The sequence below is a fragment of the Takifugu rubripes genome, chromosome 21 (genome assembly GCF_901000725.2).
Source record: "Takifugu rubripes chromosome 21, fTakRub1.2, whole genome shotgun sequence".
Lineage (NCBI taxonomy): Eukaryota > Metazoa > Chordata > Actinopteri > Tetraodontiformes > Tetraodontidae > Takifugu > Takifugu rubripes.
The window spans coordinates 1,877,676-1,900,265 of record NC_042305.1 but is presented as its reverse complement, the minus strand read 5'-3'; the positions used below and the strand labels follow the sequence as shown (position 1 = coordinate 1,900,265).

The 22,590-nt window shown below is 50.7% G+C and overlaps 2 protein-coding genes across 3 annotated transcripts in view; both read right to left on the bottom strand.

Annotated features, from left to right (window-relative positions):
- LOC101079865 (probable E3 ubiquitin-protein ligase HECTD4) overlaps positions 1 to 9,320 on the bottom strand; it is a 34,257-nt gene extending 24,937 nt beyond the window's left edge. Inside the window, 18 exon segments of the mRNA XM_029829707.1 lie at positions 93 to 217; positions 385 to 513; positions 594 to 714; positions 1,721 to 1,826; positions 1,901 to 1,971; positions 2,060 to 2,202; positions 2,286 to 2,521; positions 2,593 to 2,733; positions 2,831 to 2,944; positions 3,018 to 3,179; positions 3,257 to 3,449; positions 3,544 to 3,714; positions 3,807 to 3,945; positions 4,254 to 4,362; positions 4,665 to 4,792; positions 4,878 to 4,967; positions 5,735 to 6,279; positions 8,630 to 9,320. Coding sequence (XP_029685567.1) covers positions 93 to 217; positions 385 to 513; positions 594 to 714; positions 1,721 to 1,826; positions 1,901 to 1,971; positions 2,060 to 2,202; positions 2,286 to 2,521; positions 2,593 to 2,733; positions 2,831 to 2,944; positions 3,018 to 3,179; positions 3,257 to 3,449; positions 3,544 to 3,714; positions 3,807 to 3,945; positions 4,254 to 4,362; positions 4,665 to 4,792; positions 4,878 to 4,967; positions 5,735 to 6,279; positions 8,630 to 8,776 — 2,870 coding nt within the window. The 5' untranslated portion in view covers positions 8,777 to 9,320.
- Positions 9,321 to 16,447: 7,127 nt separating this feature from the next.
- Positions 16,448 to 22,590, bottom strand: part of LOC101080092 (rabphilin-3A-like) — a 17,842-nt gene continuing 11,699 nt past the window's right edge. For both annotated transcript variants that reach the window (XM_029829141.1, XM_029829142.1), the window contains exons 8-18: positions 22,392 to 22,571; positions 22,145 to 22,309; positions 21,934 to 22,013; positions 21,780 to 21,854; positions 21,398 to 21,507; positions 20,427 to 20,553; positions 20,284 to 20,340; positions 20,054 to 20,208; positions 19,033 to 19,114; positions 18,855 to 18,951; positions 16,448 to 18,705 (exon numbers count right to left, since the gene is read on the bottom strand). In XM_029829141.1, coding sequence (XP_029685001.1) covers positions 18,575 to 18,705; positions 18,855 to 18,951; positions 19,033 to 19,114; positions 20,054 to 20,208; positions 20,284 to 20,340; positions 20,427 to 20,553; positions 21,398 to 21,507; positions 21,780 to 21,854; positions 21,934 to 22,013; positions 22,145 to 22,309; positions 22,392 to 22,571 — 1,259 coding nt within the window. In that variant the 3' untranslated portion in view covers positions 16,448 to 18,574. The remainder of the gene's footprint in view (positions 18,706 to 18,854; positions 18,952 to 19,032; positions 19,115 to 20,053; positions 20,209 to 20,283; positions 20,341 to 20,426; positions 20,554 to 21,397; positions 21,508 to 21,779; positions 21,855 to 21,933; positions 22,014 to 22,144; positions 22,310 to 22,391; positions 22,572 to 22,590) is intronic.

The following is a 22,590-nucleotide window of genomic DNA, read 5'->3' as shown; positions in this document are numbered from 1 at the left end:
AACAACAGCTTGTTACTCATAGTTTGGCCTCTTGTATCTACAAACACACTTTAGTCTGGTTTTAGGGTGTTTGAAAGGTGTTTGAACATTACCTGGTCTCTTTGTCTGTGATGTCACTGTTAATGAGGGCGGTGGTGACCTGCTGAAGGGTCTCCAGCACTTCGTCACATCCCACGAGGACCTTAGTTGCTAGGGAGAGGATACAGCTCTGCAGCTCCTGGCAACACACAACGCATAGGCCCACACTTACGTAACCACTGCCTAAATGTCCACGCGTGGCATTTTAAACTGCATTTATTCAGGGCAAGAAAAGAACCGGACTCATCATTACAGACTCAACACCCTGTGTGTGAAGAGGTAGGCGTATTTAAAGGGGATGTTTACCTGTACCTTTAATGTTTCCCCCTGGAGGGAGCTGTCACTGTCGTCACCCTCGTCCGATCGGATAAGAATTGTGTTGCTAAGGAGGTGGTTCTGAACAGCCATGAGGTAACGGAGACTCGGCGAGACCACCTACAGACAAGCAGAACCATATCCGGGGTGATCTCAGTAAAGGCAGGTCCAGTTTGGCTCTGCTGAGCTGCGACTCGTACCGGCACCGTGGAGAGCAGTTTCTGGAAATCGTCCCGGGCAACCGTCTGACATTTAGTCACCAGCAGACACGATTCCCGGACTACAGTCTTGAGGATGCAGTGCAGCAGGTCGTCGGCCAGTCTGAGCGGGAGAGAAGACGCGTGGCTCATGTGCTGGTTAAAACCTTCCTCTTTGAAAAAGCTGATTGTTGCTAATTCTGTAGTCCCAGTTATTATCATAGATTGACAGATTGTCGTATTTAGGGGGTCGTCTAATCGTTAGGTCACATCTTAGCTATGCTGCTATAGGCCGAGGCTGCCGGGGGCCGGAAACATGATCACCTGACAGGCCTCTGTCACCCCACTGGGTCATGGTTTCCTCTCCTCTCCTCTCCTTCATCTCTCCTCTCCTCTCCTCTCCTCTCCTCTCCCGTCCCTCATCTCCCTCTCCCGTCCCTCATCTCTCCTCTCCTCTCCTCTCCCTCTCCCGTCCCTCATCTCCCTCTCCCCGTCCCTCATCTCTCCTCTCCTCTCCCTCTCCTCTCCCTCTCCTCTCCTCTCCTCTCCTCCCCTCTCCTCTCCCCTCTCCTTCTCCCTCTCCTCTCCTCTCCCCCTCCTTCTCCTTTTCCTCTCCCTCTCCTCTCCTCTCCTCTCCCGTCCCTCATCTCTCCTCTCCTCTCCCCGTCCCTCATCTCTCCTCTCCTCTCCCTCTCCTTCTCCCTCTCCTCCCCTCTCCTCTCCCCCTCCTTCTCCTTTTCCTCTCCCCTCCCTCTCCCTCTCCTCTCCTCTCCTCTCCTCCCCTCTCCCTCTCCCTCTCCCTCTCCCTCTCCTCTCCTCTCCTCTCCTCTCCTCTCCTCTCCTCTCTCCCCCCCCCCCATCAGCAGGAGGGTCCCCCTACATGAGCCTGGTCCTGCTCCAGGTTTCTTCCTGTTAAAGGGGAGTTTTTCCTCCCACTGTTGCTTGTCTGGAGTCAGGCCCTGGGATTCTGGAAAGCGCCTTGAAACAATTTTGATTGTATAAGACGCTACATAAATAAAGCTTGATTTGATTTGATTTGATTGACAGCTGGGAACTGAACACAACACTAGAACCCTTTCCCAGTCGGACGTCAGCGGGACCTTCCTGGAGGAGCTGACATCGCTACTCACATGTAGTGGTCGTCTTCTTCACTACCAAATCTATTCTTCTGCAGCTGATCAGCCAAGTTGGTGAGGATGACATCACGGAGCTGAGACAACCCACCGTTTCTCTCGCCTGAAACATCACGCAGTATCACACATGAGAGGCATCAACACACAATTTAGAGCCTACTAAAATGTTCCGGTCACCTTCTGTTAGGACCAGTTTCAGTAGTTTGTTCAGTTCGGCCTCCCCTTGATACAAAATGTTCAGGCCTGAACTAAAAGACACAGGAGACAAATAAGGATCAACTTGTAGCCAGCTTATAATGTGTGTCTAAACGGGTTTATCCTGTCAAAATGACTCACCTGATAGCCAAGCACACTTCCCTCTGGATTTCCGATCCTATATGATCAATAGGGGCCATAAGTAGCTGCCATAATAAAAGGCCTGCGCGCCGCACGCTCTCCCTGTTCTGCTCCGACTGCGGGCTGGAAAATCTGAATACCACCTTAAGAGGGCAGCACAACACACAGCGTCACCCCCAGGATAAAAGGCTGAGTCACAGCGGGCGAGTGTGTGCCGTAAACGGACCTGGAACACCACCAGGATGCAGCGGATGATGCAGGTGTCTCCGTTAACCATGGCCTTCTCCATGATGTCACAGATGCTGCTAAAGTGGCGGGCCTCGATGGGGTGTTGTTTACCCAGCAGGGCTCCCAGCGGCAGGCTGTTGCTGCTAGCTGCCAGCAGGTTGAGCTGATGGATGCACATCGCACCTACGTGATGAAGTAGCTGGTTGATGACCTCCCCGGTGGCCACCGTCTCCTCTGTGAAGGCACATGTTTCACACTCTAAAAGATCCGATCCCTTCCAAAGAGGAGGCATCTTTCCACTTTACCTTTAGACTCTTTGATGGCGTGGCTGACGCCAAGTCTGTGGCACACATGGTGAAAGGCCTGGTTGCCAGGATTGCACCACTGGTCGATGTAGTCACTGGAGCAGGTCCAGATCAGGTTGTTCAGCGCATCATAGCATGCCCCTGCAGCCCCAACGGTTCGGGACATAAAGGTCAGTCGAACACTTTGGTGAATAAAAACGAAGGCGTATCAGCAGAACAGGAAGAGAGCTGGTTTCACCTAAGCCTGCCACCTGGGCGCCGCGGCCCAGAGAACTGCCAGGAGCATCCAGGAGGTCCGCGCGGCTGCTGAACTGCCCGTCAGCCAGGCTGAAGACCAGACTGGAGGCTAAAACTAGTAAAAAAAACAACATTTTTAACGTACGAGGCAGCTACGCCCAAACCAAAAGTCCTGGGAAGATTCTTACTCTTGAGAGACGACAGGCTGCTGGTGCCGCCAAATAGAGAGCGAGTGGCAGAACTCCCAGACACCCCAGGGGGCGAGACCAGCATCACCAGATAGGTGCCGCACACGTACATGGGGGTCTTCCTCAGGGTCTTCAGAGGGAGGCCGCAGCTCGTGTTGACAGCTGGGAACCAGGTAAAGCAAGAGAGGAGATGTAACGGTCTCTAAATGACAGCGTTGGCTCGGCGACGGCTCAATTACCCGACTGTTCCTCTTTGACGGTGTTGGTGATGGCGGAGCCTGTGAGTGCAGCCAATGTGGCGGAATGGGAGGCTCGGAAGCGCGACATCCGGCTCAGGAGAAGCTCGTTCAAGCACTTTGAGGACTCGCCCTCCTTGCGAGCCAGAATCACCCTCTCCTGCAAGACGTCCGCAACGCACACGCCTGTCAACATCTGCACGGAGGTCGGGAGAGAGAGAGAGCCATCAGCGTGGTGGGTGGGGGGGGGGGGGGCGATCGTCTCGCCGGTGCTGCAGCAGCCTACTGACGCTCAGGCAGAAGACGTCCATGAACACCGAGTGGCCTTTCTGCGTCTTCTCGTTGAGGCCCGCCGGGGACCAGACCCAGTACAGGTAGCTTCCATCTGAGCACAGGTGCAACGTGGTCATGCTGCTGCCCACGGGGAGGTGGTGCGCTGGCATTGGCACAATCTGGGACACCTGAGGAGGCCGTAGAGACGCGGCAGAGCTCCGGTTACATCTGAGGGGTCGCCCGCGCCGCAGATACTCCGAGGGTGCGGAGGAGACCGTACCTGCAGGGTGAAGGGGTCGACCACCTGGCAGAGCTGATAAGGCTTGGCGTCGAAAGAGGACGGGCGGTGGAGGAGACGCCCGCTGCTGAACACCACCCAGCCGGGCTCCAACTCCTCATTCCGACAGTACACAAACCCCCTACGCAAACAAGCAAACCTTTAAGTCATTCAAGTCTTAATAAACCCCTCCGCGCCTGCTTCTTCGGCTCAAATAACGGACGTTTTGGACAGTTACAACCCCAGGAACGCAGGGCGCCCCCCTCTAAGGAGCCGGTGCGATCATAGATACGACCACACCACCTCACAAGAAGGTTCTGGCCAGAAAGGCCAAAATAGAGAGGAACTAATGACTGGTAAACTGGAAGTGATGCTGGACATTTGGGACGCTTTGTCCCTCTTGTCTTGTGCTAATCTCTCAACAAAAGGGAGGACAAGGTCTCAGGTTACCTCAGCGTCCCGTGTAAACCAGAACCTATCTTGCTGAGTCCTCTCCCGGAGGAATTAGAGGTGTAGAGATAAAGTCCGTCCGTGGCGAGACAGCGCCCGAGGTCGGTGTCTGCTGGGACAGGGACAAAAGGATGCAAAAATAACTGCACCGACGGCGCCGACAGGGACGCAGAAATCAGAGGACAGATGCTAAACAGGCCAAAACAAGCGTGTGGGGTCCGACAGAGGGAAGAGAACCACGTCTCTGGATGGTTTAAATACATTCATATGCAAATCCTGCCGCTAAAAATAGACTGTCAAAGTTTTACTGTGATGGAAGCCAAACGACCACATCCTAAAGTGCCCCGACGCTTCACCAAGACCATGAATGCATCGCCATCAAAGGTTACAATAAGGAGGGTTCTGGAGCACCTTTATTCTCCGCTCCAGCAGCAGAGTTGTCAGCCGTGGGCAGCATGTCCTCAAACCCCCAGGAAACGCTGTGTTTGCCCCCCAGGAGGCAGGAAGGGGAGCCCGGGCCTCCTTCCAAGAGCAGCAGTCTGAAGCAGGGCAGACACGGAATGATTAGAGCTTTAAAACGGAACATTGAGAGTCTTCCCAGAGCGGAGAGGGCGCAGCGCTCACCTGTAGAGGACATCTGACACGGGGAGTCTGCCCAGATCTGTCTGCTTCTGCAGCAGGTGGACCGTGTGGACGAAGGTCTTCAGAGAGCCCCTGAGGACCAGGGTGGGACAGGAGACGTCAGGGTTGGTCAGAAGGATGGAGGCGTTCATTTGGGATTAAAGAGGGGAACTTTGCAAGGATGTGTGTGTGTGTGTGTGCAGCAAAAGTGGGTTTCCCAGTTCAGGATGAGATGATTCAGGTCAACTATCCCTTTAAAGGGTGCAGCTACAGAGCTCAAACACTAGGTCCCCTCCTTCACCTGACTGTCAACAAGCGTGTTTCCTCGTTGACTCCACCGTCACACAGTGGGCAGCAGAGCCGTTAGCTCGTTAATTAGCCGCCGCTGCCGCGGCCAAAAGCACTGGATCGTTCCCTACAACAAAGAGCTCTCAGGGAACAAAGGGCTCAAAGGATGGAGGGTTCTGGCTTTGACAAGTCAAGATCCGTTGTCAGCGGCAGAAGCCGGAATTTGCAGACAAACGCAGAGAAACATCCACATTTCGCTACATTCGTGGACGGAACAACACAGACCACAGACCGCGTTTTGACTTCTCACTTTGTTGTGTGAGATCAAAGAGGAACTTCAATGGCTGTTGTCTCGCTCTTTCATGAGCCGCCCATCAAATGACATCGCCAGTACATTAACGGATGGATTCATTCCTCGGACGCCTCTTTAAAGCAAAGCTAATAAAGAGGCCTTTTGTCACGTCCTGTCCAAAAACTTATTTGAACCTAGCAAACAGGAAACGGATGGTCGAGACAAACGCCAACACGCATCGGGAACTGGGAGAGCTTCGAGAGAGCAACTGTGTCCTCACCTGGCACAGGCCAGCGCCACAAGGGCCGCGGCAGCGTTCTCCCTCTGCCTGTGGGTGGGCAGGATCTGCCCCTGGTGCCCCTGGCCGCACTCCTGGGCGCCGTCTTCCAGCCAGGAGCAGAGCAGGCCCTCCAGGCCGTTGAGGCAGTCCGCGGGCTCCTTGCTGAGGCTGAGGGGCTGGCAGTCTCTGAGACAGGCCAACAGAACCTCTGCGGTCACGCTGCAGAGCGCCGGGTCGCTGCGCGTCTGCGACTGCAGGAGGGGGAAGACCAGCAGCAGGCCCACGCGGGAGGTGAAGGGGGCTTGCTCAGGCTGCTGGAGCAGGCCTTGTCTCTTTAGCAAGGCCAGGGTCTCCTCATCGGCTCCTCCAGTCCCCTCGCGCTCCTGCTGCTCCTCCAGGGCCAGCTGCCGCTGCGCCCCCCACAGGCCCCGCAGAGCATTGAGGCGGTACTCCAGGAGGCGGGCGTACGCGTTGCTTTGATTCCCGCACACGGCGCGCAGGCGCTCCGCGAGCTCCACTGGGTTCTTCGTCTCAAATGTGAGAATCTGTGGGAGGGGAAACACACCACGACACAAGGTGAGAGGACGTCCACAGACGCCGCACGGATGAAAGCGCTGATGAAAGCGAGCCGCGGCGCCACCTGTTGGAGGAGCACGCCATCGTCACAGGGGTGTCTGAGGAGAGGAGGAGAGTTTACCCCAATAAGTGACGTCATGACGATGCTTTTTTAGGCTAAAGGAACGCTAAGCTAGCTTGCATGAGCCTCCAGGAGGTGGGCTTGGCTTTTGTCTTGCCTCTTTAAAAGCTGAAAGATTTCCAGAAGCCTCGCCCCATCGGAGGGCCGTTTGGCTTTAAAATAACATCGGAGCAAAGCACATTTGGGATACTCGTGTGTACTTAAGTAGCAGCTCAGATATTGATCACGTACTCTGGCCCGTGAATCATTGGCTGGAAAAAAAAAAATCCATTATAGCATTTAGCAAGCAGGACTGCATTGATTCAATTTCAGGAATCCTGCTCCACCTTGCTTGGAACCCCTCCTGTCCACACATGAAGACTCATCTAGGGACACATTTGTACATGTCATGCTAACTTCTCCCACATTTCTCCCAATGGAGGGTGCAACGCCCACACTCCTGCCTTGCTAGGGTGTCTCGGTTACTCGAGCCCCTCGGCGTCCGTGCTGCAGCTGCATCCTTTTGGCCTCCCTCGTCCGCCATTCAATGAAACATGACACCAGCTGAGTGTGATCAGATGGTGAATTGGCTGTTTAAGAACCGCCTCTCTTGTTCAATTTGCTTATCACTCAGCTTGTGCCGACAAGCTAGTTTCGTGGCTCGCACGCTTGCACGTAGCCAGCCAAAAATGGCTCATTTGAAGCCTAAATAGTATGTTTGTGGACGTAGCATTAAGCTAGTATGCTAGTAAAGCAAATACAGCAGTCACACAGTCCTGTCAGACGCATGTCAAGCTAACTGCTGTCTTGTTATCATGCAGTAGCATTAGCATGCAGAAGAGGAAAAGCCAGAGGACGATCGATGCTTTTCTCAGAAACCATCCTGCCAGTGAACTTGAAAGCTGCTAAAGGTTGACATTTAACAACTACAACCACCAGAAACAGTTTTAGAAAATGACGAGCTCCGCTAATGCTAAGCTAGCTGTAGCTTAACCAAATATAAGCACCCAGAGGCAATCTGCGTTCTCAAACCTGTCTTACACAAATGTGGACAGTAAAACACAGGCGGGACGCAGGAGCAGGAATACACAGACAGGTCCGGAGCACTCAGGACCCACCGTCCATCAGGGCACCTGTCTCTGTGTCCCAGCCCAGCTCACACTGTGTATCATGATGCATATCACCATCAGAACAACCCATAATTCATCCAGAACAGTGTCATCTTGGCCCCAGACAGCAGCAGTTGCACTAGCGGACCGGTTTTGAGTCCAGAACCAATTTCTAGCGACAGTGCCAACCCCTAAAATCATCTGAAACCATCACCCCCCCCCCCAAACCTCCGCTCCAGGAGGAGATAACGGGGTGCTGCTGTAGACGGGGCCAAGGGCGGACCTCCAGCCGCTCCAACAGACTGAAGAACCACTTCCTCCCTCAGCTGTTGGCAGGATCCTCCGGCCGTAACTCCATCCAGCAGCGGCCACTTTGCTTCGGGTGCAGTAACTGAACACTTATGCAGCTTAATGCAACATTAAACTTCTGCTGCTCCACTGAACCGTCTGCGCGTCTCTGCACATGTGAAGTGATGCTGCCTTGTTTGTCAATGCAATGAGATTAAAAGCAGCGGCATCTGTATCTCAAGTTTCTTCTTATTCCAGGAATAATGTCATTTGGTTATATATAAATACTTCTCATGAAGTATGAAGTAACCTGGCCAAAACCAGCTTAGTGGGGTGGGCAAAGACATTCAGAGAGGAAGGTTGGAAGGTGACCACATCAAAATAAAGCCTTGGTTCCATCCCAGGTGCATCCGTGAAATGCCCATTTTCATTTTTAAAGCGTTTGGATCAGCGTGCGCGGTGGCTGTGGCCGAGGGTGACGAGGGGCAGATGGAGGAGGACAAAGACGGCCGGGGCCAGGCTGTTATCAGCAGCTCCGGAGCAGCAATATGAACAAGAAGAGTGCAGGAATAAGGTATGACACACAGCCATTAAGGGTCTGCATCTGGAGCTGATGCTCAGCACCACATCCCCCACACTTTTGGGATGCTGGCTACGGCCCTGCTCAGAACTTTGGGCTGCACACATGCACACCAACCCGGTGGGACACCTGCGCATAGCAGAGCTGTAATAAAGGAACAGCCATACATGCATTGTGAGAGTAGCTGCAAGCCGGACTTTCTACAGAAATCCCTTTGTGTGTCAGGGATGGCTCTCACCCACCTCTTGCTCGGTGTCCCCCTGCTCCGACACTCCGATCTCGCTCGGCAGTTCGGCCAGATCTGTGACCCGAATGAGTCCGTCGTGAAGGAATATCGTCTCTTCCTTCACAGAAAGCCACTGGGACGAATCTATAGCCCCGGAGCCCATCGCTCTCTCCTCCGACGGTGATGCCAAAGGGGTCGAACATTAAAAATGCAGTGGCAACATTAACAGGAACGCCCTAGCTTGGCTGCTAGCGAGCTACCGCCGCCTTTCCGCCGTCACTGTCGCCCCTTTCTCCGATGGCTGTGCGTGACAAGCAGCCTGTGCTGTCAAGCTCCACGCAAGCAGTAAGCTGCGGGGCAGTAAAAATGGAACAGCACCTTCTCCTCTCGTAGCGAGGGCGGTCTGGTGGTGCTCTCGGACGCTGCGAGCTAGCTGTCTGGCTGGCGAGCTAACTTACCGCGACCGTGCGGCTCGGAACGCTACCGTGCGGGGTGGGCGTGACACCCGGACTAAATCCGTTATTCAACGTGACGACTACAATCTACCGATGGTGGGGCCCGTTTCGGCCGTGGCTACCTCCGACGCTGAAAAGGCGGAACCAGGACAGCTTCGCTAGCAGCTCGGGCGGTCCGATAGCCGCTAGAGAAAATTGTGCTGTCTTAACCGTCAGTGAGACGCCATGTTTCCGAGGCTATATGGGGGCTCCCAGAATGCACCGCGGTCAAGACTCGGCGGTTGTGTGTCTCTGTGAGGCCGCGATCTCACACACACACACACACACACACACACACACACACACACACACACACACACACACACACACACACACACACACACGTTGACACATGTTGACACATGTTCAGGTTCATGCCCCCACAGGAGCAAACATGTCATTCATGTGCGCCGCCTCCCCACAGATGAGTGCCGCAATAACGGCATGTTTGTGCCGACGACCACTTGTACTTTATTTTTTGTCTGAAAGGAATATCATCACGAGTCATCTTCCATTATTTTACAATTCCAGTTATTTTACAATAAAAACACTTTACAATACGTCTTGAAGTGCAGCAAAAATTAGACTCATGTGTGCTGCAGCACCCCCTGTTGGCAGGTCAAGGCGCTGCTGGTGACGCTGCCTGAACCACATTTTATTGGAGTATTGGGGGGGGGGTTTGCTCTCCCGTCTTACGGTGTTGACAAACAATTCAATATGAACCAATCAGCATAGGCCGAGTGTTGACAAATAATAGTTTTCACTCCACCATCAGTCCGACACGCACCAGGAGTCCGCCATGCTGATATGCAGCCAAACTAAATGCAGTAAAGAGCAGCAGCCTCATCCCAGAGTGTGTAATCCCCCAGAAACTGGGTTGTGGATGGATATAAACCAGGGTTTTTTGCACAGGATCCCATAAATTAATTGTTCCTTAATTGGAGTACTGATGAGGGTGTGGAGCAAATGCTTTGTCTCTATAAATTGAAGAGAATTGTGTCTGCTTTTTTGTATGTGTTTCTGTTTTCTGTTAGAATTAGTTTAGACGTTAGGGAAAGTATAATCGTTAGCGAGTGTAAAGATAAGCAGTCCGTTGACCCTCCCTTGACATGACTGCTGCTTAGATAATTGTAATCTGGCTGAAAGCGTTGAACACCCACCATAAAACTGGACAGCAGAGGTTAGTGGTGTTGGTAAGTTCCTCTGCAAGAAGAAGGTGAACTTTGACCTGGCTATCTGGGAAACAACGGAGAACAAGGACTGTGCTTCATCCAATGGAACTGGAAGAAGAAGACGAGGTCATCCAATCAGAAGACAACATTGGACTGGATTAGCATCAATAATTAGCCTAAATCAAGGGATAGCTAGGTTGTCAGGCTTCATGCCCTGACAATTGACTTTGTTATTGTAGGGTTTTGAACTGGCCCGGAGCTCTGTAATATTTGTATCTTGAATTGGTTCTATTTGCTAAATACATTTTGCATTCACACCTCATCACACATCACTGGCTTTTGCTAAAATGGACACTGGTGAGCAACATATGTTGAGGCAAAGTGTTTGAGTGTGCTAATTAATGTGCTAATTACTCACACTGCAGACCTCCAGGAGCACGATGAAATGGGCCTCTTTCACCTGTTATGATCTTCATGGTTTCATATTGGGTTTTATCACTGCTGGAATTGTCAAGGCTGTGAGAGGAAACAGTTGGAAACTCACACTGACACCAGGGGAACTTGCAAATTCTGAGATAAAACGGAATAAGGGTGCTCCAAACCTCCCTGTTGTGAGTTGACAGTGATGGTTTGGGTTTTTCTGGCCGGTCATGGGGGAAAACGCCACTGACGTGTCACTCGGAGCTTCAGAGACGTTCAAATATGTCCACAAACGATGCCAAACTATGTTTTCGATGTGCACATTTACAGATGTCTTCCTCTGTCATGCTCCAGTCTATTGATCACCTCTAAAGACACTGGATATCGCCTCCTTCTTCATCGCTTTTGTGCAGACATGGGTGAAGGGTACATCGCCAGCTCACCACAGGGCCCATTTTGTGGGTTTGGCACCTTGCTTGGGGGTACTGCTCCTTGGCAGGGGTCTGAAGGTGTTCTGGCAGAGCTGGAAGTACTGAGATGGCTAGCACCAGACCTGCTCGCCAAAGGATCCTCATGAAAGGAAGTGTACACAGTGTCTTGGAAGGCTCCTGTATTTTTTGCCCAAATAAAGCATTGTCACCACCAAATGGCCAACAAAGTATCCGGGGAGCCCCCGCAGCTGAAAGCGGGGTTTGGGGTCTGATAAATGCATGCGTCCCCACAGGTCAGCACTTGTTTGCATGTACTCACTCTAGAATTGCCATAATTTCCTGCGGAGCCAAAGAAACAATAGAATTTTTAATGAGCCATTCAAAGTCTACATTGTTCTTCGTTAAGAATGGTTTAATGACAACAGTTTTTACGGTCTGTGATAAAACACCTCACAAAATCTGAGGCCATGACTTGTGGAACCTTCTTGAAAAATCACCTGTATTTGTATAATGTCCTCCAACTTTTCTGTGGTGATTTGGGCAGATATGTCACAGTGCTTAAATAGGACATTTATCAGACATGGCAATATCAGACACGGTAGTCCAAAGTGTGTGTGGAGGCTCTGTTGCACACTCCATATTTGTCAAGAGTGTCAAACAGGTTCAGTTGTCCTGAGGGCTGTAAATAAGGATGTTAAACTCACCACTAATTGAACCACAGTCAACATAAGTTCACATCCTGGGCTGCAGCTCATTTAAACCATTAAGAAATCCGATAAAGGATTCTGAAATAAAAGTGCCATGTCACCACCCGTGTACCCTTGTCTGACCCATATCGGTTTGACAACAGACTGTCACTCAAGAGGAACCTTTTTGCCATGTCGGGCGTATGTATGTTCATTTCAGTTCATTATTTTCTATTTTGTCTCATTCTACTCTCAGTATCTCGACCAGAGCACTTTTCTGGAGATAAGATCAATTGCTGAGCCTTTTTGTCCCATGTGGAGAGCATTTTGGCCTGCAGCATTTCCAAGCAAGCATTCCAAGGTGGCCTTCATCATTTTACATCTCTATGAGCAAGTAGACACATTGACTACAGCAAAAGGAGCTGGTGAACCTCCTATCTGTAACACTCTGAACCTCTTCACCTCTACTGTCAAAGGTTTTTGATCACTCCACTCCACAAACCACCTGGGCTCTCATGGATGTACGTAAAGGTAAAGGTCCAGTTGTTGACTAGGTCATTGACTTTGGAACTTTGGACCAATTGGTTTCCTTGAAGCTCCCTGCTGACCTTAAATTTTTCATCACCTGGACCATCACGATAAGCAACCCCCTGAGAAAAAGTCCAGCTTCTCCGAGGTGTCCCATTCCCTATCAACCAGCTGGTTCTGCAGCAGAAGTGCCAGCATAAGAGGAAGGTGCAGAACTATCTATCTGTAGCTAGTGTCCCAGGTGCTCTCGGTTAAGGTTAAAGTGTTTCTAGAGTCTGGTTCTGATTAAAGTTTTATGGACAAAGACCTTGCCAGAAACCTAAAGTAACTGTACTTCCCCTTCTCAAACCCCTAGAAGCTAGCGTTTAACTGTGAGGTTACTGTACCAAGTCACCAAACAGCTAGGTTTTCAACATTACACATGCTCATTCTAGATTCCCTTGGTTAGTCCAGAACAGTCCCAAAGTTAATTGGCCCACTGGGGAGATTTGGGGTTAGAGGGAGAGCTGCCTAGAGGACTGTTTTCCTCCTCCTCTATTCTGCTGATTCTCAACATTCTGCCCAGCATAAAACAGGTCGTTCAGGGTCTCACACAGTCACACTCCAGAGTCTCACTTAGTGTAATCCTGATTATCCTGATCTATCCACAGTTTCACAGTCTTATCATGATCTCAAGGCGTTGTTTAACAAGTTCTGAGCCACTTCACTGCCTCCGATATGGAGATGGATTGTTTAATTGATCTGTTGCTAGGAGCCTGTCCCCCCAGAGATCGCCTCTATTCTCGCTCTGCCCCAGAAGGCAAAGAAATGCATGAGTACATCTCTTCTTCTCTTAAAGCAGGGATTATTCGCCTCTCTCCAACGAGTGAAGGATTTTCTTTGTGGACAAAAAGGACAATTTGCTTTAGGCCCTGCAGCAACTGTCATGGACTGAACTGAATCACTGTCAAAGACACCGACCCTCTTTGCAGTGCCTATCATTTGGTAGGGGTCAGGGTCAGGAAAATCCCTTTAGGAAAAAGAAGAAGCCCAAAGGAGAACCCTAGATGAGGGATCCCTCAGACATGCAGTAGATGCCACATATAGAGAAAACAATATTAGCTTCAGCAAAAATGTCAACATTTGCAATACGACAGTGATGATCAGGCTCACGAAATCTACAAAGACAATGGAAAGAGTAAGAGCAGCCGCACCAATAGCAACGGTAACGTAATACCAAAGACAGATGACTGGTAAATGATGAAGGTTAAGACTTCCTCCCTTTATTCAGAGAAGATAAACTTCACTTGTGTTTGAAGTGATACATGTTTGGACAATAAGATGTGTATTCAGAATGTATTACCCCAGCAGCTGAAATGGAGAGCCCTTTCTTTTTGACTGTCTGCTCCTTCTCAATCAGTGCAATCCGGCACACCTGTGTCTTCTCTGTGCTGGTCAGCACCTGCTGGCACACCTGTGTCTTCTCTGTGCTGGTCAGAACCTGCTGACACACCTGTGTCTTCTCTGTGTTGGTCAGAACCTGCTGGCACACCTGTGTCTTCTCTGTGTTGGTCAGCACCAGCTGGCACACCTGTGTCTTCTCTGTGTTGGTCAGAACCTGCTGGCACACCTGTGTCTTCTCTGTGTTGGTCAGCACCTGCTGGCACACCTGTGTCTTCTCTGTGTTGGTCAGCACCAGCTGGCACACCTGTGTCTTCTCTGTGTTGGTCAGCACCTGCTGGCACACCTGTGTCTTCTCTGGGCTGGTTTGGATTTCAGAAATAAGGGACTGATGTGTTGGAAGTGTTGTGAATTGTTCTGATGGCTCGATTCACACACACACACACACACACACACACACACACACACACACACACACACACACACACACACACACACACACAGGTTTCAGGGGATTCCAGTTGAGGTGGATGCCTCTGAGATGGGAGGGGGAGCATTGCCGTCCCACTGGTCCCCAGTGGATAACAGACTCCACCCATGTGCCTCCCCCTCATGGCGACTGTCTCTTTGGAAAGGAACTATGATGTGGGTAGCAGGGAGGTGAAGGTGGGCTTGGAGGGGAGGCAACACTGGTTGTAAGGTGCGGCGCAACAGTTTCTCGTCTGGACTGACCACAAAAACCTGGAGTAGCTCCGCTCTAAGAGGCTGAACTCACGACAGCCATTGTCTTTTCTTTAAAAGATTCAATTTCCGTTTGTCTTATCATACTGTTCCAAAAAAAATCAAGCCCGATGCCTTGTCACTCCAGTTTTTCACAGGAGTCTCTAACTGTAGCTCTTCCAGTATCACACCATCCTCCAGTGTGGTGGGAGCTGGTACATGGGGAGTTAGGGAACAGGTTAGCTAAGCTTAACATCGACTCCTCCTGCAGGTAGCACTACCATTCTCTCAGTGGTAGACAGATTTTGCAAACTGTTTCATTTTGGAACAACTGGTGATGCTGTTGCATGTATTCCATTTGCATCGTTTCCCCAAGGACGTGGTGTCTGACTGGGGCCACAGCTTGTCCTTAAGGTTTGAAAGACCTTCACTCTCACAGGAGCCACTGAAGTAGCTGTTCCTTCTGCTTAACCTTTACCCATCCATGCTGCCTTCATCCATCCAGGGTAGGATATCCATTTATAAAGTGACAGTTTATCTTTGTATTCTGAAATGTTCCAGCCTTAGTGGTATTAACCTTAATCTATAATTAAATCTACCTTCTCTTTTGAAAATGAAGCTTGTCCTTCTGCATTTGGGTCTAATCCGTATGTGTGTCAGCATGCTCGACGCTTCAACTAGATTTCAGAAATTCAGAGAATATTGCTTTGTTTGCCCATCAGAACAGTGATAGCACAGAACCACAGCTTCTCCTAGTTAATGTTCTGCCCGATGTGATCCTCACAGCATATGTGTTTGGGTATTTCTGAGGGTTCCTGGCAGAGAAACCAGCTAGATGAAACCCCAAAAAACCACTGAACAAAGTCCACAATTAAGTTCCACCGGTGTGTGGTCCTTGCTTTGATCCCAAATGAAAGAAGCAGTCCCAGCAGAGGGGGAACCCTGCAGATGGGAGCTAGGTGGGGGAGCAGACAGGGGCGTGGTCAGGCAGAAGGTGAGGCACGTTAGTGGGGCTGCGATGGAGCAGGCAAGGTCGGCAACAGGAAATCAGTCAGGCGGGAATAAGGCACCAAACATTCTGGTAGAGAAGCTGCGGTTGGAATAGTGGGAAAAACAAGGGATTAGAGGAGTCTCTGCCATGGAGAGGTGAACCTGAGAACCTGGGCTGACGGCGGGAGTGGTTGGTTGGTGGTCGTTGCTGCAGAAATGGGTCAGAATTTTTAACGAAGGCTCTGGGACTGGTGAAAGGGAAAAAACACCAGTCTCATGAATAAAAGAGTTGTTATAGCTCATAGTCCAAGAGGCTGCTGTGTCCCAACGTCTATCAGCAGGGTGGGGAGGATGCTGGATCGCTCCGTGCATTTAATCATCACGTTAACTGCTGCTTGATACCACATTTATAATTCCGTTAGGAATCAAAGTTATTTTGTAGATAGCTTCACATACACGTGAAACTTTTCACAAACATTTTATGTAACTGGAGCTAGCAGCGATAAAAAAAAACCTCCTGGTATTTTCTTTTTTGGTATTTACATTATCTTATTAAGGCTGTTTTGGTTCCTTTCATGACCTTCAGTGCAGGTGGGACTAAAGTGGACATTCAGCTGATAATATAGAGGCACAGACCGAAGCCCAGAATGCTGACAGGGAGAAGGACCAGCTGAGGACTCAGGAGACAGGACCAGGAGGAGAGAGGACCAGGAGGAACCAGGAGAGGAGGAGAGAGGACCAGGAGGAGACAGGACCAGGAGGAACCAGGAGAGGAGGAGACAGGACCAAGAGGAGGCAGAACCAGGAAGAACCAGCACCAAGAGGAGACATTAGGACATAGGTGTCAAACTCTGGCCCGTGGGCCAAATTTGGCCCGTAATGTAATTATATTTGGCCCTTTTTGACCTTTTTTGTGGAATTCAGGACATGATAGTGAGTAGTAGAATATCAATAAATATTATTTCAATCCCCCCCCACACACACACAACGATCTTTTCCATGAACTTACACGCTGCGTTTTCATTAGATTTTATTTTTCTGTGTAAACTCTTTGCAAAATCTTGACATGCATTTGATGTGTTTGCTAACATCCATATTTCCGGTGCATGCGCGTGGTACAAACGCTGCCATCATCCAGTAGAACCAAGTAGAAGACAAGCTGCAGCTCGAAGAGATGCCTGTTGACAAATGTCCTCGCGCTTCATCTTTAAGGATTTTAGGAAGGTTTTTGGACACGACGGATCGCTGCCGGAGGGACAACGATCGTGAATGTGCTCAGTTAATTAACTAGTTCTCCTGTGGATGCCGTTGCAGCTACACTTAGCTCCCATAATCATGCAGAATATGGTCTTTTCTATATAAAGTACATTATTAACAGGACTGTTATGTGCGCAGAAGTGTAAACATTAATAGGATAGCATTCATTTATTACAAAGTATATATATATATATTTCTCTTGAAGCACAAGACACATCATGCATAGGATCTTTTGTCGTTGTCTTTGATGCTAGTCTCAGTTGCACACTGCTCTATAAATTGTGGCATCTTCACTCTGTAAAGTGTGCTTTCGGTAGTTTTCTGTGTTGCGCATACAGACATACGCTAAAGCCTTGAGGGTCGCGCTGTGGCCGAGGGTGATCACCCACGATTGTGCAAAGTGTGTGTTGGGTTAGGGCAGAAGTGGGCCACAACGGGCCGAGGCACGCCAGAGTCCGAAGCACGGAGCATGCAAGGAATTGCAGGAATTGTTCACCCGCTGTGGAACTTAGACTTCCCATATTTCCCTGCAACTTTTAAGAGAAGAAATATAATGTTTTAGATCAAAGGTGTTAAACCTGGGGCCCGCGGGCCAGATCCGGCCCGCCTGAGGCTCCAGTCTGGCCCACTTAGGGACGAATCCATGCTTAAAATGATCAAAGACATGAAACCATTTTGATTTGTCAGCTAGGGCTGCGCCTAAATTAAGAGTCGTGGAGAAATATGAAATACAGGAGATGCATTTAGCGTTCCCGTTATTTATGCATAACATCAATATTCACTGGGTCATGCAGCAAACAGGATCAAATTGTGGACTGAGATTAGTTTGACACCCCTGAACGATGTCGACGAAGCCACGGTAGCTCATATCAACTGTTTTTCAAGCCACTCGGTCATGCCAACACATTGATCTCGGGGGTGAGAGTCAGCTTTGAAGCTAATTAAAATGGTTTAAGGCTTCTCAAATCAGCTTGATCACTTATGAATAAAAGATTGGCTGAACAAGCTGCAGCAGAAACAGCCATTTTGTATCTCTCCGCCTTCCAGAGGAGATGTAACTATGTTACTAGAGCAGACTAAAAATACCTCCGGATTTAGCCTGACCAGCACGTCCAACAGGAGGAACACATGAGCACTGGTGCAGCCTCTGAAGAACGGCACTGGAGAGCCAGGCGAGGAGGTGCAGACGCGTGGTTAGACCCTCCGATGCGACCTAACGCCTCCTTCCAGGGGAGGAGGCAACTGTTGCACATTTTGTAAACACGACATTAAAAAACGCAGCGAGGTGATAGATTGAGGAAGAGGAGGAGGGAGACAGAGTTGTGCCCTGCCAGATTACATATTCAAAGAGAAGAAAGGGTTGTTTTCTGTTTGCCTCATTATCGATCAAGAACTGAAAATCTCCTCGCAGCACTAGTAGCCCCACAGATGTCTCTGCTAATTTAAAGATCACAACTGAACAGCAACAAAGTTTAAGCTAGTTTACGTCCATCAACTGTGCATCAAATATCTATGCTAACCTGAGCAATCTAAACATTTCTTGATTTCTTGAACTACACACGAGAGCCGCGACGTGTGAAGCTGCGTCTCCTCTGACTTGGCGTCCAAACCCAGGTCAGATGTTGCTCTGCGGGACACTTCAGACGCGTCATGGTCAGCTCTAATACATAATATCAGCGAAGTATACATGTCTAATTTACTCACACCACAATTTGTCCCACAAGGAGAGTAAACATCAGCACAGGCCATGAAAGCAGAACAAATGCAGGGAAGAGATGGAGCCTGTCCGGGAGATGCTGAGTCAGCGTGGAACATTGAAAAGAGGCATTCGCTGATAAATGGAAACTAACTTTCATGAAAAACTGTGACGCATGGAGCGAAAGTTAATCGCTAGCGACGTGATTCTCGATGTACAAGGTGTGCCAGCGCTCGATCTTCTTGTCCTTGTTCTTCAAACACTCGTACCAGTGCTTGAGCCGCTCCCCTTTAGCAGTGATCCCCAGCTGACACCCACCTGTGGGGGAGACAGACCGGGTTGTTGCCCTGAGGTGAGGGTCCCTGACCGTGCAGCTAGCATCTGCGCTAGCTGTCCACCAATTATTCCAGATCAAAGTGAAGAGCTTCCAGTTCAGCCTTCGGATCTGGAGCTTGAGCATCACTTACCAATATAGTCGTTGGACTTTCCGATGTCGTAATCCCACACGGAGATATCTAGAGTCTTCTTGGCTAGCTCGCTGTGTTTGATGTCGTAGCTGAATTCCTGAAAGTAAATCCAGAAAATTCCTCAATTTCTAGCAGGTAAATGAGGGCGGCGCCACCTTCTGGGCCAACGCTTACAGACCTCATTAAACTCCGGGTTTAACGTCCTCTTCTTGATTTGTGTTTTGCACTTGCCCTTCTTCCCCATGTCAGGCTTCAGACATCTGTCAATCACAGAGGGACACTGAAGTGATCTGGTGGATCACGGATCTGTGATCTACAGTCAGGAAAACTCAGAGTGGCGACAGGAAGGAAGAGAAATCAGGGCGGATCTGGAAGGTGCAGCCCCCTAATCACTCACACCTTTGGAGGCCCAAACACAAACTCCTCCCCTTCTCCTCCCCCACCACCCTCCTCCCCCCATCCCCCTCCTCCCCTTCCTCCTCCTCCTTCTTCCCTCCCCCCACCTCCTCTTCCTCCCCCCACCTACTCTTCCCTGTCCTCCTCCTCCTCCACTTCCTCCCCCCACCTCCTCTTCCTCCTCCTTCCCTCCGCCTCTTCCCCCTCCTCCCCTTCCTCCTCCTTCCCTCCTCCCCCCACCTTCCCCTCCTCTTCCTCCACCCACCTCCTCCCCCACCTTCCCCTCCTCTTCCTCCCCCCCTCCTCTTCCTCCCCCCACCTCCTCTTCCTCCCCCCTCCTCTTCCTCCCCCCACCTACTCTTTCCCGTCCTCCTCCTCCACTTCCTCTTCCTCCCCCCACCTCCTCTTCCTCCCCCCTCCTCTTCCTCCCCCCACCTACTCTTTCCCGTCCTCCTCCTCCACTTCCTCTTCCTCCCCCCACCTCCTCTACCTCATTCTCCTCCTTCCCTCCTCCACTTCCTCTTCCCCTTTCTCCCCCACCTCCTCCTCTTCCCCCTCCTCCTTCCCTCCTCCTCCCCCTACCTCCTCCTCCCACCACCTTCCCCTCCTCTTCCTTCCCCCACCTCCTCCTCCTCCTCCCCTTCTCCTTGAAGATTTCCGTTTCCTTTTCAGTGGAATTGTTCATGTTACACCTCAAACTGAAGGCTGAACATGTTTTCCATCATTTCTTTTGGTTTCTTTACATCCTAAAGCTTCAGTAGTGTTTCGACTTTAACGATGCTCCTCATGTGGCTCGAACTTACATTTTGACATACGGGTCAGAGTAGCCGTTAGCATCCATGGCAGCCAGGTGAACGCAGCGCACGATGCCCACAATTAGGTTGTTGGACTGGGAGCTGTACATCAGGGATATCAGAATGCGACCACGCTCCTCGTGCTCCCCTCCCTCCTTCCCAGTCTGAAACAGGGTGGAGGAGTGGTTAGATGAACCTGTCAACGTTGGCGTATTTGCTAGGTCATAAACGCTAATTGCCTCGTCTTCGTAGAGCGAGATCCCTCTGGCGCCCCCTGCTGTTGCAGTTCTCTTTGTCTGTGGATGGATGGAAGAGCAGCAGGTTAGCAAACATCTCTGGATGAAGACCAGAGCTTCGATGATGGAGGTGGGCTCAAACGCACAGGGACGACTCTCTCCAGGCACACGTTGAAGACCTTCTTCTGGTTCAGCTTCAGCTTCTTCAGAGCAACTCGGGTTTCCCCGATAAATTCATTATGTCCAAACTTGTCCTCATCACAGACAGACAGCCTGGACGCGTCAGGGGACATTCGGACATTGGACAGAGGGAGAGACACAACATTTGGTCAAAAACTGTAAATACTACTAATACTACTGCTACTACTACTGCTGCTACTGCTGCTGCTGCTGCTGCTACTGCTACTACTGCTGCTGCTACTACTGCTGCTGCTACTGCTGCTGCTGCTACTGCTACTACTGCTGCTGCTACTACTGCTGCTGCTACTACTACTGCTGCTGCTGCTACTACTGCTGCTGCTACTGCTACTACTGCTGCTGCTACTACTACTGCTGCTGCTACTGCTGCTGCTACTACTGCTGCTGCTACTGCTGCTGCTACTACTGCTGCTACTACTGCTGCTGCTACTGCTACTACTACTGCTGCTGCTACTGCTGCTGCTACTACTGCTGCTGCTGCTACTACTCTCACTGCTGCTGCTACTACTACTACTCTAGCTGCTGCTGCTACTACTACTACTGCTACTACTCTCACTACTGCTGCTGCAGCTGCTACTACTCTCGCTGCTGCTGCAGCTGCTACTACTACTCGAGTTACAACTACTACTACTACTACTCTCGCTGCTGCTACTACTACTACTGCTGCTACTACTACTACTCTCGCTGCTGCTACTACTACTACTGCTGCTACTACTACTACTCTCGCTGCTACTACTACTACTACTCTCACTGCTGCTACTACTACTCTCGCTGCTACTACTACTACTACTCTCGCTGCTACTACTACTACTCTCGCTGCTACTACTACTACTCTCGCTGCTACTACTACTACTACTCTCGCTGCTACTACTACTACTACTCCTGATTACTACTCCAGGTGGCGTGCTTGAGTGCTGACCTGAGCGTCTTGCGTTGCAGGTCCTCCTCCGTCAGTCCGTGGTAGGTGAGAGTCTCGTTCCACAGGGGGTTGCGGGTGTTCCTCAGGGTCTTTGTGCGTAGCTTGGTGGACTGTCAGATTTAATGTAGACCAGTCAGTAGAGGCTGCCACATCTGCAGCTGCTCCAGGACAGTGTGTTGCTGTGGTCGTTATTAGCAAGGTAACCTCTCTCCAAACATTCACGACATGACTCTAATTATTCTAAACCACCACATGGTGTCAGGCTTGAGCTGCAGCAGCACGGTCTCCCGTCCATACGTTTCAAATCACCACCTTTACCATGAATTCAGTTCATCTTTTCAAACCCGTGAGAGCTTTATGTAGAAAGTGAGGCGTTTTCTACCTTATTGGCCCCTGGCAGCAGGTGGAGCTTGACGTAAGGATCTGCCAGTCCGTTTGAGTCCATGGGCTTTAGTCCCTGTGCACGAACAGCAGCATCATGGTAAAGGAGAGCACGACAAGGGTGCCATTCCCGAGCATCAACCACGGGAGGTTACCTTTGCTTTCAGGATGCTACAGTGGAGACTGTTGCTCTCCTGGTCGTAGTGTAGACCGAACTCTAGAGAGCCCAGAGTGGCTGGAAGAGAACCCAGGTAGCACATTTATGTCCAGACAGAGAAGAGTGGACGCATATAATAATGACGCGTCGCTAATATCTATGAGGTGTGTGACTGAAATGAAAGAGCAGAAATGAAAGGGTGTCCTCACTGGCTTCATCAGAGTCGTAGTCGTTGGCCCCCTCCTCTTCCTCAGCTGGGGGGGGCTGCTGGCGGGCAGGGGGAGCACTGAAGGCAGCAGGCTGCCTCCTCTCGTCTCTCACGGCAGCAGGAGCCATCTGTTCCGGAGGAGCGGCGGCAGAGTAAAGTCCAGCATCTGCAAACACATTCATAGAAGATCACGCAGCTAAAGTGCCTCCATCTTCTTCAGCCTGAGGTTCTGGCCCAGCTGTGCTCACCCTGCTGTGCCGCCGTGGCTGATGCTGTGGGCGGTGGTCTGGAGCTCTGGACAGGTACCGTCTTCTTCATCACCACTGGGCTGCCCTGACCAGCGTCGCCATGGCGAGCCCCACCTGTGGCCATGGATGGCAAGGATGGTTTGGGGGCCACGCGAGGGTATCCAGCATGGGCTGGTGGCCCTGTTGATAACAGCAAGCA